At 37.3% G+C, this 15452-nt stretch overlaps 1 protein-coding gene across 11 annotated transcripts in view; it reads right to left on the reverse strand.

The window, feature by feature from the left end:
* The window catches only part of Nalcn (sodium leak channel, non-selective), a 343629-nt gene that overhangs the window by 202617 nt on the left and 125560 nt on the right, over positions 1 to 15452 (reverse strand). For all 11 annotated transcript variants that reach the window (NM_001393695.1, NM_001393694.1, NM_001393693.1 and 8 more), the window contains one exon: positions 6637 to 6768. In NM_001393695.1, coding sequence (NP_001380624.1) covers positions 6637 to 6768 — 132 coding nt within the window. The remainder of the gene's footprint in view (positions 1 to 6636; positions 6769 to 15452) is intronic.

Here is a 15452-nt window from a genome sequence, read left to right on the forward strand (position 1 = left end):
TTTTCAATTATTTTAGTTATACAATTCAGTTAGAAAATAGTTAATTAAAAGTATATGGTGTTCATATGAATGTATTGATGGGAGAGATAGTCTAAGCTTGATAGCATATATTAGAAAAGGAAATACAGAGACAAAGAGTGGTGCAGGGACTGAAGAAAAGTTCATCCAGAGGCGGCCTCACGTGGGGATGCATCCCATATGCTGCCACCAAACCCAGTCACTATTGCTGATGCCAAGAAGTGCTTGCTGACAGGAGCTAGATATGAGTGTCCCCTAAGAGGCTCTACCAGAGCCCTACTGATACAGATGAGGATGCTTGCAGCCAACAGTTAACCTGAACAAGGGGACCCCAATGGAGGAGTTAGAGAAAAGACTGAAGGAGCTGAAGGGGTTTGCAACTCCATAGGAAGAACAACAATATCCACCAACCAAACCCTACCAGAACTCGCAGGGACTAAACGACCAACCAATGAGTATATAAGGAGGGACTCATGACTACAGCCACATATGTGACAGAAGATGGCATTGTCCAACATCAATGGGAGGAAAAGCCCTTGGTCCTATGAAGGCTTGTTTCCCCAATGTAGGGTAATGCCAGGGTGTTGAGGCTGGAGTGAGTGGGTGGGAATGGGTGCATCCTCATAGAAGGGGTGGGGTATGGGAGAGGAGGGAAAGGACATAACATTTGAAATGTAAATACATAAAATATCCAAGAAAAATAAAATTATAATAAAAAAGAAAAGCTGAATATCTGTTTGAAAGATTCTTTTTACAAGCCGCAGTTAGGCTTTTTACCAATCTTAGTTTTTATCTAAAGTTTGGAAGAAAGACAGACCAGTAAATTGTGATCCCATCTTTTGGCTTGAAAAATCTAGTTTCTTAAATGAGAAATTTTGTTAAATTTGCTCACCTCCTGTGGTCTTTGTACATAGATTTTTGATAAGTTAACAGTTAAATGGAAATACAAATGCTTAAATCACCATACTGCAGCAAATAAAGTTCAAAATACTAATTTTTCTGATTAAAATATAAGATTATGTTTAAAATATAATTATGCTTATTATGAAATGCATGTGTGAACAATATAAGCAAATATTATCTTAGATGAAAACAAAAATAAAATTCTTACCAAAAATTAGTCTTTACTTTATGTTAATTCATAGACTAGGAAATAAATTATGACTTTCCTGTTTCTTAGTTAATTCTATATTTAGATTAATTAATCCAAAGTAAGAGAACAAATTTGGAGAACAAATATCCAGCACCACAAAGAAACTAAGCAGATTAATTTATTTTTAAGGGATGCTGATTTAGACTGTGAGTTGACTCCTAATGGGTAGAATGGTTTATTTTGGAATTTTCTAAACAATTTCTTTTATAATATGTAGAAAGCTAACAAAGAAAATGTTTCTTTTAAATCCCATGGCCTTTTGTGATATAGTGTGAAAGTTAAGCTTTCAGAACTCTTACATAATGTTATTTCCTTAAATACAGAAATGTTACTCTTCCCTGGTCTTCAACTGCTGCCATAATAGCTGTTTGTGGGGGATTAAATGAGATAATGAATTTCTTTAAAGTACTTAGCACACAATGGAGTTTCCAAATAGTGGCAGCTATTGTTGTCAGTAATATTAATGTATTTAAATTTAGCATATGAGAATTCTAGTTGAGAAGCTCCCTGTTCCTATAGCCCAAGAGACAGTCTACTGTTTACGTTTGCAAATAAACTTTTATTAAAACCGAGCTGTCTTAAGGTCACATTCACTTTGCACAAAGGTAGTGAGTTAAGGAGCTGACAGAAGTGTGCAGCCTACAAAGCCTAGCCTGCTTATTTGGCACCTCAAGAAATTTGGTGGCTCTTAGCTTAGATGAAAGCAAGTAATTCGTTAAAAAGTAGACTTAGATAAAGTGATCTAGCCACACTCAAAACAAATTATTAAGACTCACATGCAACATTTTTTTACTCATGACAGAATAATTTGAAGTTAAGTCTAAACATATTCTGAGAAACTCAAACACTGAAAGTCAATCATCTATTGGAACGGATTTTGTTTGCTGACGTTGTCTATAGTCTATTTATGTGAATAAATCCTACGCCTAGCTGATTTCTTCCTTTTCTTTCCGGGATTTCCAAGAGTTGTTTATTGTATCTATTTAGCTACTTATCTACCTCTTAATTGAAAAACAACTGACATATAGAAAGGTGTATTTGTATAATGTATTAACTTGCTGAATTGGGTATAAATATGAGCTTATAAAACTGTCACTACTGATGCCACAGACATGTCCATACCCTCTTAAACCATGCTATTACCATGGCCTTTGTTCTTGCTGCTAGTGAAAGATGGTATAATAACATTCCATACCCTATCTATGGTCTTAAAATTTTTACATGTTCAATGTCATGTAGTTGGCAATGGACACTTATATAGAGAGGAATTACCTCCCTCAAGACCAGACTTGTTTATTTTTAAAATCAAGACTGTATCAATTTGGGAAGGGCAACAAGTAGAAAGCATATAATCTATTTCAAGTTTCTTAGGTATGTGGTTGCTATTTTTAATATTACAAACAAAACCATCAAAGTTGACAAGGATTAATCACCCACTCCCAGAATCTACCAGCATTTAAGGACCATCAATAAACTTCACAATAGTTTTTTTTTTTTTTGATATTTTGTTGCAATTTCTTATAGTATAGTGAAAGACCATCTAGAACAGGCTAAAAAAAGGTAGGCTTTGCATGAGAATAAATTAAGTAAGGGTTCGTTAAGTCAATTCCCTGTGTTTCCAGGATATATGGCCACTTCTTTTACTCTATAGGATACTACATAACAAATACCTATAATGGGGAGGCCACAGAAGTGATGCTCATGCAATCTCTGACATCGGAACTCCTGCAGGAGAGACTGTTCCTCCTCAAGGGAATGGCAAGACCCTCTCTGATACTCATCTCTGAGTTTATTCCCTGGAATGTTGGTTATCAGTCCTTCAATCTCTGATGTGATTCTCTTGTGCAATTTGTAACCTCCCTTCTCACCTTCATGACGCGGACAGAGCCTACTAAACATTGAGTATCTCTCTATTTTAAACAATCGCTTCCACTTTATCAAATTCCATGTGCAGATCATATTTCCTGTACCTGTCCTTGCCTCCATTGTTTCTCTCCCAAGTATATTGCTTTCCACTACACACTGCCCTTGTTGCTATGTTCTATGGAGTATAATAAATGGATAAGGAAAAGATGTCCCATCCTTTCTTCCTGGGAACTCCTTGATAGTATTCCACCAGGGAAAACCAACTTAGGATTATTCTCTCCACCCTACACTCAAGTCTCCCTCATCCCTTCAGGTAGCTTTCCCAAATCACACTGTCATAAGAATTAGCAGTCCTCTTCAACATCCACTTACTTGAGACTCATCGACTTTCAGAAACTCTGGTGGTTCCTTGCACTCTTGTCATAACCCCATTCTTATGGTTAAGCCACAAATCTCTATATAACACCCTAGGTTTCATATTTCATTACCAAAAATCATGGTGCAATTGGAAACTTTGACTTCTTCTTTCTGACCACAATTGATAACTTTCTAACTCACTTCAACCTAACATGTGTTCTGACCACATGGAGATTCCAAGCGCTTCATTTTTCTTTCATTCTTCTGTTTTCATCTATTTCCATAGGCTTTAATTTCACCTTTCTTGTCAGTCATATTCGTCCATCCTCTTATCTTTCAGCTCTCCCACTCCAAATAAAGTTCTAAAGCTGGGTCAGTTTATGCAGCATGTAGTTTCTAATCAAGACACACTAAACTGGCTAAGCACCAGCAATGGTAGTCTTTGCCACCCTCATGGTTTCCAGGGCTAGCTGGCTGCTCAGCCCTTCTGATCTTCCCAGGCCAATCACACCCTGTGGCTAGCCTCCAGAAAGCAGGCTACCACTCACTCAGATCCCCTGAGTCCCTGTAAAATATAACACTAAAAACTTGTAATATACCAGCCAGATTATTTTAAATTTTATTAACTTGAGTATTTCTTATATACATTTCGAGCGTTATTCCCTCTCTGGGTTTCCGGGCAAACATCCCCCTCCCCTTCCTTATGGGTGTTCCCCTCCCCACCCTCCCCCCATTGCCGCCCTCCCCCCCATAGTCTAGTTCACTGGGGGTTCAGTCTTGGCAGGACCAAGGGCTTCCCCTTCCACTGGTGCTCTTACTAGGATATTCATTGCTACCTATGAGGTCAGAGTCCAGGGTCAGTCCATGTATAGTCTTTAGGTAGTGGCTTAGTCCCTGGAAGCTCTGGTTGCTTGGCATTGTTGTACATATGGGGTCTCGAGCCCCTTCAAGCTCTTCCAGTTCTTTCTCTGATTCCTTCAACGGGGGTCCTGTTCTCAGTTCAGTGGTTTGCTGCTGGCATTCGCCTATGTATTTGCTGTATTCTGGCTGTGTCTCTCAGCAGTGATCTACATCCGGCTCCTGTCAGCCTGAACTTCTTTGCTTCATCCATCTTGTTTAATTGGATGACCAGCCAGATTTATAATGGTAAATCTCCAATCCCAAAGTGCTCACACAAAGAATACAAACCTCAATTGCTATAAACACAAGCTGCACATAGATTAGGCAAATGTACCCTACAATGCTTATTGCCTATCGATGAAATCTCTTGCTAATTGTGACTTCTCCAGACCACGTGGTCAGCTCCACATTCTTCTCCTTCTGGTTAGATCTTGTCTCTCTCTCCCTTGAGTCTTGTCTCTGTCTCCCCTCTCTTTCTCTTCTCTAAAACTTTCAGCTCCGCCCCCTCCTTCCACTGCCTAATCACAGGCTCTAGCCTTAACTGACCAATTAAGATTTCACCTGAGTACAGGCACCCCTCTGAGGAAACAAAACACAGATGGCGATACACATGTTTGAACCCTCCCACCCCCGTCTTTCTACATTCTTATGTAAGATCTAGGACAGTTGATATCTTACATGTTTATTATACTGTTAAAGCCATACTCTGAGATTTAATTAGATCTTTAGCACTTCATTCGAAGTATATTTAAATCTTTTTATTATCTTTGGCTTAATCTCCCCCCATTTTTTATTTCGTTGTGTCATTTGCCTGGATGTACATCCATCTCTCATAAACTGGGAAGAGCATACATCAGTGAGGACCCCCTCCCATCCACATTCCATCTCTGTGTTAAAAACTTATCACAAAAATTTCACTATCAGTCTATATATTGTCTATACTTTAATACACATTTACATTCATTCACTCACTCTGGTTGTGTGACTGTATGTCTGAGAGTCTTTCATGTGTGCAAATTTGTGCAATGGCATGCACGTGGGTGTCAGAGTATAACTCGTATTGATTCTGTTTTTCAACATGTGAATTGATGATTACACTCAGGTTATTAGGCTTGGCTGGAAGTACTGTCAGCAACTGAGCCACCTTGTCAGCTCATTTCTACTTAATGGCAATTCTTGTTAGGGTCCCAGAACATTTTATTGCCTTTTGGTATTGGTTTGGATATAATTTCCTCATGAGGCTCTCCACACATTCGCTACTGTTGTTTACCATCTGTTTTCCTTGCTGCTTGTAAGCACCACATAACCTGAAGCTATTAGATCAATGCCATGTCACAGCTATTCCTAGGCAATGAAATTTTGGTATTAAAGGGGTTTTTTTGGTTTTTTTTTTTACAGGAAACAAAGCTCTACAAGGAGGGTAACATTTATAAATGACTCCTAGAAGTTTGTTGACATCCATATAGATGTTTATATTCAATATATGCATGTTCTTTTTCAGAAAAGTTTATCTGTAAACTTTTATTAACTCAGTCCATTTTTAATGTGTTGTGAGAGTTCTAAGAGAACTAAACTATGGCGTTAATTGCTTTCTCCATAAAATATTTTTGTAACAAACGGAGCTGAAATGAGGTTTATTTTCTGGTTTTAAGTTTGTTTTATTCACATATGGGATATTTTTAAATGCAATGCAAAGAATGGGTTTCTATATGCCAATCCATTTTCCATAAATATATAGCCACTGAATTATGAGATTTGTTTTTAGAATGTTTAAAAATAGTGGTCTTTGAAAATGATTAAAAATATTAGGCTCAATGAGATGGCTCATTGGGAAAGCACTTGCCGCACAAGCCTAATGGCTTCCGGTTAATTTGATGTTGTGGTGCATGAACAAATACGTAATGACTAAATCAGGGCAATTCGTGTAGCATCATTCTAATATTCATCCTGGGCTTGACATCTGTATTCCAGGTGCAGAGCTAACTAGTTTATCTCTGAGCTTCTGAACCTGTGGTCACTTACCTCAGGAGGAAGCAAGCTAATGCAACATGAAAGGGGGGGAGAAAATGAGAGGTGGGCAGAATAACAGATTGTTCTGGAGTAAGACCTAGGGAAAAAGGTTACCTTGGCAACATGACCACTGTGGAGGGCTGCTGAGACAGGAAATGAGTCAAGCAACACAATAACCAGAGGAATCATTTGAGAGGCAGATGGTAAATAAACGTAGGAGGCAGTTGAGTAATTAATGTACTAGAGTTATTTTCATGGTCATAAAAGGCCCTGGATGAGGCTCTCCCACATTGAGTAGTACTGCTGCACACCCTCTCCAGTGAGAGACTTACCTCTGCAAGGTAGAACTCGTCATACTGCCTTCTGAAGTTCTCTCCCTTGTAGTAGTTGCTGGCAGCAACTATTACATCCACAGTCACCATGCTCAGGATAAACATGTGGAAAACTGATGACCGCATCATTTTCTGAAGAGGCAAAATGGATAGGTCAACTCTCCCCGAAGACACAAAGCTTAACATAAACTGCAATGTGCATGCTGATGTTTTGAGGGACAACAAGTCCCTGCAGCAAAAAAACAGTATTTTCCAAGATCGCTGATCAATGTCTTTCCTGTTGAATTGTGGGACCAAATGAATCCATTTCTTTTAGTGTGTTAAAGAAGCATGGAAAACTAGTTTCAGACACCTTCGGTTAAATGTGGAAAATACATTTAATTTAACTTGTATATACTTCATCTTGAATATTAGGTTGTTATGACCCTAAGTTCTGACTACATGAAAAAAATAGTTTTCAAAATTGCTATTTTGAAAAACAGGCATGGCTATTTGGTATTGAGGGGTGAGAGTGAAAATGATTTGGAGATGGTTATAAAGCTGGAAGGAGGGAGAAACAGGTGATTTATTTTCTCTTATTGCATCTACAAACAATTGCCGAAAATAATCCGGTAGTGAAGAAGGACTGTCAGTTGAGTTTATTATGTGTCTGGAGTTGTTCTAGAATTATACATACATTAACTCAATTAAACTCCATCCTACTCCTAGTTTGTTATTCTAATTTGATAGATAAGAAAATGTACTCTAAGAAGTTAAATAATTTTCCCCACTGTCACACTAGTGTAGAGGCTGGATTTAGGATTAGGAATCCAATCTGGCCCTTGCCTATATCATAGTAGAGTTAACTAAGCATTGAAAACAAGTATTGTGATAGCTGCCATGAGTTGAATGATTAGTATATGCCAAGCCATTTTATGCACATCTTATTCATGTTGTGTCTGTTATACCACACTTATAAACAGTAGTGTATATGACTTGGGTTATACAGAGTTCAGAGAGCTTAGGCTATTTGTTCAAGACCACACAGCAAGAATGCATCGGAATTAAGCTTTGCCACCAAGTCTGTTTGAAGTCTATTCTCTGATTTTACTAAATTGTGAGGAAGGGATCACCTAAGTGGAGAAAACAGAAGGGGAAGTCTCTGAACCAACTGCTCAGGACTGATGCCACCACATGGCCTCTTCGGTGTGTGTGTGTGTGTGTGTGTGTGTGTGTGTGTGTGTGTGTGTGTGTGTTAAAGAGAAATCTATAATAGAATAATAGGTAGCATAGGGTCAGTGGAGAAAGATAGAGGGAGAGAGACAATATAAGTTTGAAAGAGACATGAGATAGAAGCATGTCATTTTATTTAGACATGGAGATGAGATCCATGGCCAATGAGCAAGTGCATAGCACAATATAGAGGCAGGTGGAGAGTGAGGCTTAGAGAAAGCCCAGCATACCAGAAAAAAGTTTACTTAGGTCTCGCCCACATCCAAAAGCAAAATAGAAGAAAGTAAAAAGGAGAAGTTTGCCTTTCTGAGTGAGAGCACAGAGAGGCAGTTACATATACTCTTCTTGAGGTTTCTTTTCTTTCCCAGACTTATGGACACATTGCATGCCACTGCCCTGTGATCCAACTGACAAGCTCCTTAATAGCACAACTAAAACTACCTACATAGAGCTCAGGGATAAAGTATACCTGAACTGGACTCTATGGCATCATATTATTTAGTCTTCTTGACCAGAATGAGGCAGACCTAAGTTGTCTGCTGTTGAGACTCCACCATTTCCTGGTGTGCTACCCATGAGCAAGATATGTAAGCCCCTCTTTACCTCAGTTTTCTCCTCAGTAAAGTGGTTGCTATGTGTCTGGTTCAAGGGGATATTATCACTTTTAAATGAGTCAATATCTATGGAGATGTGTTAATATACTGCAGGTGTTGTTACAAAGATCTCTACTCCAAACAAATACCATTTCATGAACCAGATATATGTCTGTCAGAAATAACAAACTAATCACACAAGGTCAAAGAATTAATTATATTGAATGTCTGACTGAAGACAGAACCAAGGGCGATAAATCAAAGTGATAAAAACCCAATAACTCTGAGCCAAGGGAAAAGCAGATTTCCCATGAGGCTTCATGTTGTCTTAGGGCTTGACACATTTTTATATTTCTCTTTGACTTTACTTCATTGGTAGTACAAAAATCAAATCCCAGAACTGTCAATCAACCTGTTTGTATGGCTGTCAATTTACTTGCAGGAACTACTGACCTTCGTAACACAGAGAAGTAAATCAGTTGTCAAGTTTCTATTCTTGTTAGAATTTGCATTGTTATTTCCTCTTTCTTTGCATTGTGAGAGTTAAATTCCACATCCACCACTCCCTTTCTATAGTCTTTTCAACATAGTGTTCTAATTAAAACATGTCAACTGATTTCCATTTTATTAGCATGACAGAAAACCTACAACTTTTTTTTTCTGTTTCCCTTCACAGTGGATATAGGTCTTAAGTAAACTGTTATTACAGAAAGGTCCAAACAAAGCTTTTCAGCCATGGCTGTCAAAAAACTTTGAAATTGGTTTTGTAACTGTCACAGCTTGGCTTTGGTGCTGTCATTATAATTAGGCTGTGTTTTTGTCTGAATGTCTACGTATCTCTGTTGGCACAGAGTCATTAAAATAATCACTTACAATGGAGTTTGATATGCTATAATCACTGTGGCTTGGTTGACTTGCTCCAAAGTAATAACTTTCGAACATTAAATAAGAATGAAGGCGATAAGTATGTGTAGAAGCTAAATTTAAATATTAAAACTAGAAACTCTGGGTTTAATATGAAAACTGGTGACAGATGCCTTTGGAACTGAATTCCGTCAACCAGTGTTAGAACTGGCCATCAGCTTCTATGATGTAAAATGGCTGGTAACATCACATCTGGATTTATTCTTGTATTTGCAGAAATCTAGGTCTTTACCTTCAATTTTCACTTGTGCAATCTAACATAAAGAAAATTGTCGATGTTGAATAGGTGTCAAAAAACATTAAGAGACTTGAGGTTTCCTCAGTTCCATTATTTAACATAAATGTAAGCTCTACTTACCATCAGTTTATTTATATACAGACATGAACACATGTACATGTTCATGAACACACAAATGTACAAATTTAAACATATATATATGTGTGTGTGTTCTATAGTTATATTTTATATATGTAACATAACATTTTCAGATATATATTCAACCACTTTAAAGTTCCTTTACTTAAAATGTTATTTTAGTTCACTATTTTATTAAAGTGAGGGGACAGAAGTGATGGTTCAGTGCTCAAAAATTATCATCTTTTAGATGATTCAAGTTTTATTTCCAGCACCCACATAAGGCAACTCACAACCTCCCAAAACTCTAGCTTCAGGGGATCTGACACCCTTTTCTGCTCTTAGTGAGTACCTGCATTCACTCACACAGATACACATATGCAGGCAGAAATAAAAATAAAATTAAAACTACTTAGAAAGAGTTTTTTAGAAACCAGACAACTTTGGAATACTTTTTAGTTTGCTCCAAAATCCACTTATTTGTGTAAATGACAATTGAAATTACCAAGACATTAGGAGACTAAGGTAGAATCTTTCCCAAGAGTATCAGAAATACTCTAGAGACTTACTTTTCAAGGGGTTCCTGGGTGAACTGCACCCTTAGAGGTGCAAGAAATGAATTTAGAAATGCAAGAACTCATGCTGTTTCCTAGTTCCAAAGAATTCAAATCTGTAACTTTAGCAAGGTCCCTAGGTGATTTCATGTGTCATGTTCAAGTTTAAGAATTAGTGCTGTAAATCATATTCATTGAATAAGAGGGTAAACTTGGTAACTTATAAAATTATCAGAAATTTTAAACTTCAGGATTCTAAAAGCCTCCAATGAAAGAAGTGGAATCCAACAAAGACTGGATGAATATCACTGTTATATTGTGATCACCACACCCTCAAGTGGAATTCCTTCCTATCCAACTCCAAGGCAAAGAACCAGTTAGAAAAAAAGGTTTTCACCATGAGAGGGCTTTATGAAGCCACCACCACAGATTCCTTAATAAAGGCATGTGATGAAGTAGTTTCAAGAGTTATAAAAGAAGAGACTAAAATTTGCTTAGTTTCCAAAAATAATGTAGTCTTGGTAATGTTGCATTCCCCCACAAAAGAAAAAAAAAACATAAAATAACTCATTTTGATTTCTTATCTATAGCACACGATAAATTTGTGTTATATGCTTAACTAAGTTGTAGACATCTGTTACAATCGTAAAAGGAAAGAGCAGAGCACTATTTATGAATTGAATGGGCTGGACAGACATCAGCTCAAATTATCTTCTAGGGAAACGATTGAACATACCTGTTCAGTACTCTGAAATAAAAGTTGAACTAAGGTCTCCACACAAGGTGGCTCATTAATAGGATGCTGTAAATATTGTTGCATCAGGTGTAAACAACATTATAGTAATTATATCCTTCCTCTTGCTTTGTGCTAGGAAGTGCTGTAAGAGAAAAAGTGTGAAATGGGGGTGCAAAGGCCAAGAACAAGAAATGTCACAATTTTACTAGGTTGAGGCCTGAGGATGTATGCAGCTCAGAGGTTGCGTGCCTGTCTAGCATGCATGAGGCCTTGGTTCATGCAAGAGAAGAGAGAGAGAAATGCCAGTTTTCAGTCCCATTGTCCAAGGAAAGTCCTCAAGAGACTGCAATATGACAAAGTACCTTCTGCTATTAAAATCAACATTAAGAAAAAAAATATTATCAAGGTAAGTGTCAATCTGTGCTTGAGTGCTTGGTCTGTGCCAACCTTTATTTCAAGCACAGTGTGCAGGGATGTAATGACACTATTTGGTCTCAGATGGTAGATGTTTATGCCTTCCCTGTTCATCAGGAAGAAACAGACTTTTAGGAAGGATGAATAGTGTTCCAATCACGTCAAGTTGGAAAACATTCTCAAATGTTTTGGGAACAAAGCAGGTGCTTCTCTGCCTTTACTTGAATGGTCAAGAAGACCTTGACATGGCTTTTGAAGATGCTAAAATGAATGCGAACCAGTTTCCTTGCTGAGGGTTTGTCTGGGAATAGAAGGCACAAGTACACAGAGCCTGTGTTTGAAAACAACTGTTGAGAAGGATGTAAGATCATCATGATATAATAAGATGTTAGTATGAAGACTGCTTGAGCTCTGTGCCTGACTTGACATCTCTGTAACATTTTCTCTTCTAGGTAGAGAATTGAAGTAGCTATATCCTTTATTGAAACACAAATACAAACAGGATTACTTAATGCAATGTCTAGTAAACATCTTGAATAATGTATTGGAAAACTATGGAGGAATTTAAAAATAGAGATATGGTTAGTTACTTATGGAGAAAGGTAAGAGAAATAAAACATGAGAAATTAATTCAAAGAAATAAAAAATCTTGAGACAGACTATGAAGATTCATAGATTTCTAAAATGTCTAAAGTGAACTTGTTTTGGTAGTTTATATATAAGTACTTTTGGGAGAACTGCTTTATTAATTTTTCTGGTAATATTTTCTATGAAACAGTGACTTTGATAGTTTTAAGTTAGCGTAGATAAAATGTACTAAATAGGGCAATTGTGGCTTAGAGTTCACAATGCATATAAATTACAATAATGAACATTAGAACTCAGAAGTTGAATCTTTCATTTGATTCTTGAATGAACCAAATATTAATCTTGTCCCACACTGCATCATTTGGGTACTAAAATTTTAATTTTAATTGGATTCCAAAATAAATAATTTAGATAGCAATGCATTCATAAGGGAAACGTTTCAGAAACCATCTTGTATGTAATCTACATAGAATGAGATCATAACCATGAACAACTGTACAAATCCTAATATAAACTTTCCTTTCATAAGTATTGTGTACTAACTGAGAAGACATCTGTATGTTCATGATTCTATAATTGCTATACAAATTATTCTACACAATTAAAATAGTTTTGTTAGGTAGGTAATATGTTTGTATCAATACTGAAAATAGAACAGTGGATGTCCTTCTAAACTGTGTCTTTCTCAGTAACCTACCCTTAGAGAGGAAGGGTAGAAAGAAATTCATGAATAATTTCCTACAAGGGCACTGAGAGTCTGTGATGCTGTGGACACCCTACAAGCTGTGATACCTTAAGAGCTGCTTGCTCTTTTCTCTGGGAAAGAAAGATAAGTAGGAAGAGTCTCATCAGACCCTTTAATTTCTTGTCTAGTATCAGTGAGCATTCAACTTTTATGTCATTAAATCACATATTGTTTCTCATGCTATCATCATCAATATACTTCAATCATCAGTTCCTGACAATACAATACAAGTTAGATTTAAAAGGAAAAACACCTGTAGGTTGATGTCTATATTCAGGTGAGGGCTGGCACAAGTTAGGTCAAGGCCATGATTGGACAGGAAAAAAATGAGTCAGGGACAAAGCTGTTGAAAGGTGGGAGAGAAGGAGAAGGAGAGAGAATCAAGATGTTCACGGAGAAAAATGACCCAGATCTGGGTGGTCTCAAATTGCCAAGGTAGTTGGTGTGGATTTCTGTAGGCAAATTTATTTTATCTAAATGGGTGGTTTATATCCTTATTATTGGTTGTGAGCTTATTGTATGGGTGGATTGTGGATTGAATTTAACATAGAAATCTGACTGTTGGGTTGCAGTTTGTTGAGTCTTGATTTTAATAGGTTGTTGGGAGTTTATAGTATAACTATTAGGGGGCAGATGTTGGGAATGCAGACAAAGCACTGGCAGAGAGGGCATGGAGTGGAGTGCTCCGAAACTGGTTGTGTCAAGCGTCCTTTTTTTATTTTTACTGCAACATGTCTCCTGGGTTGGGAAAATTTGGTAAGCTCAGTTAAGTGTTATTTTCAACTAGTGATTTTATGTTTCTTTTAGTCTGTGTGCAAAAGTGTGATGTCCTTTCACTGAACCCCACCCATGGGTATCTATGCCCTTGCCAGTGTCTTCTTCAGCAATTCTTGATCCAGTCATGTGACTTGCTTTGGTTAGTTTATAGAAACAGTGTAATGAGTAGATACTTTGGAAATACTTGTAGGGTAGAATTTACTCTTGTTCTTCTAGGATGCCTGAGCTAAAACATTGATATGCTGATCTAGCTGTGAACCCTAATGTACTCTTCAGTCTACTTTCAGCCAGCCAAGCTCAGAGCATAGATTTGAGCGGAAGAGTGGCTGAGGACAGATCCCCAAGATACTAGCTGAAGTTTGGTGAGGCTTGGCATAGACTGGCATGGCTTTTCAGGTCAATCATAGATTCACAGGTAAAAAAAAATTAGTATCATCTTTATAAATCAGAATAGCTTAAATCAATTAGCTTCATTTGGTTGCTAACCAACCAGGTGTCCAAGGCCTTCTAGTTCATTCAAGGAGCAGAAGTCTGCTATGGGGACTTGAAAATTAATGATCTAATTATGAATGCTGATCCTTGTGGAAAGGGAAGAACATGTATGTGTGTCTTAATGGTATTCAGCCTCATTATCTAAGGCAAGACATACATATAGCCCATTGTTCTATTCAGAGCCTCATCATGACCCACAATGTAACAGTATTCACATTGATATGATGCTTTACTCAGCACTAGAGATCCACAAAAGTTATTTCTGGATACCTAGAGACTAATGAAGACCACAATCATCTGCATATATTGGTAAAAGTAAAGGACACCTAAAATAGACCATTTCCTGAAATTTACTCAACAAAATCATTTGTGCTGAGTTGATTTAAGCAATGGTGTATATTGGTTACAAAGGCTTCAATTTAGGACAGCATGTGCTTTCCAGAACACAATGCCATAATGGACATTCACGCTTTGAACCACATTACTTAACAGTGCTTAATACTCCACTGTTCTCTCACCATTTGTGGCCGCACATTTATGGATTAGTGGGAGAAAGGAGAAGTAAATGAAGATCTGTCCCAAATCCTTCCAATTAGCTCAACTATAATTTAAGGATTAAAACTCAGTGTCCCTACATGACTTCACTATTGACATTTGAAAAAAAATCAGGAAGGTGAATGTAAACTCTTGGCTTGTAATCAATGATGTGCTGACCTTGTTCTAATTCTAGTCTCAGATAATAATAAAAATTAGAACATTAGAATTTTTGCGAGATTCTCCTCTCATGCTAGAAAAAAAGTAATAGAAAGATATTCAAACACTATTATTCAGTTCCTCTCTCCAAGTTTTCGCCTAAGCAATTAATTTAGTTCAGATATAAGAAATAGGGTATGTCATTTGTGCCTATGTGTATGTACAAAAGTCTACATGCTAATTTGCTGTATTTAGTCACTCAAGTATAATGTGTCAAGGCAATATTTTTTTTTAATCTGTAAACTGGAAAAATCAAGCAAAGAGATTTAGAAACAAGGACAAAGAAACAGACTTGCAAGGCCTGTTGTTTGAGGGGGTAGGATACTGTGGTGGGCCCAGAGGCTGAGCTAAATGACCATGATGATGTACAGGAACTGACTTCCTAGAAGTGTGTTAAGATCTTCAAGTAGTGAACAAAGCTGTGTGTGTGCTAAGGACAAGGATATTTCTTTTTCAAGGTTGAGTGGCCCACTATCTTCCATAGCCTATGTTGAAAAATTGAGGAACATTCATCTCAGTACTTACATACAGAAGGATATTATTAACCCTGTTTGTCAGACAAGGACACTGAAACTCAAAAGTTTTTGGAAAGTTGTCCCCCTGGGCCTATATCTTCCTATCTTCTCACAGTGGCCTAACAGGATAGAAGAGACTAGCTGGTAAAACGAACTTA

This window comes from Rattus norvegicus, chromosome 15, assembly GCF_036323735.1.
Source record: "Rattus norvegicus strain BN/NHsdMcwi chromosome 15, GRCr8, whole genome shotgun sequence".
NCBI lineage: Eukaryota > Metazoa > Chordata > Mammalia > Rodentia > Muridae > Rattus > Rattus norvegicus.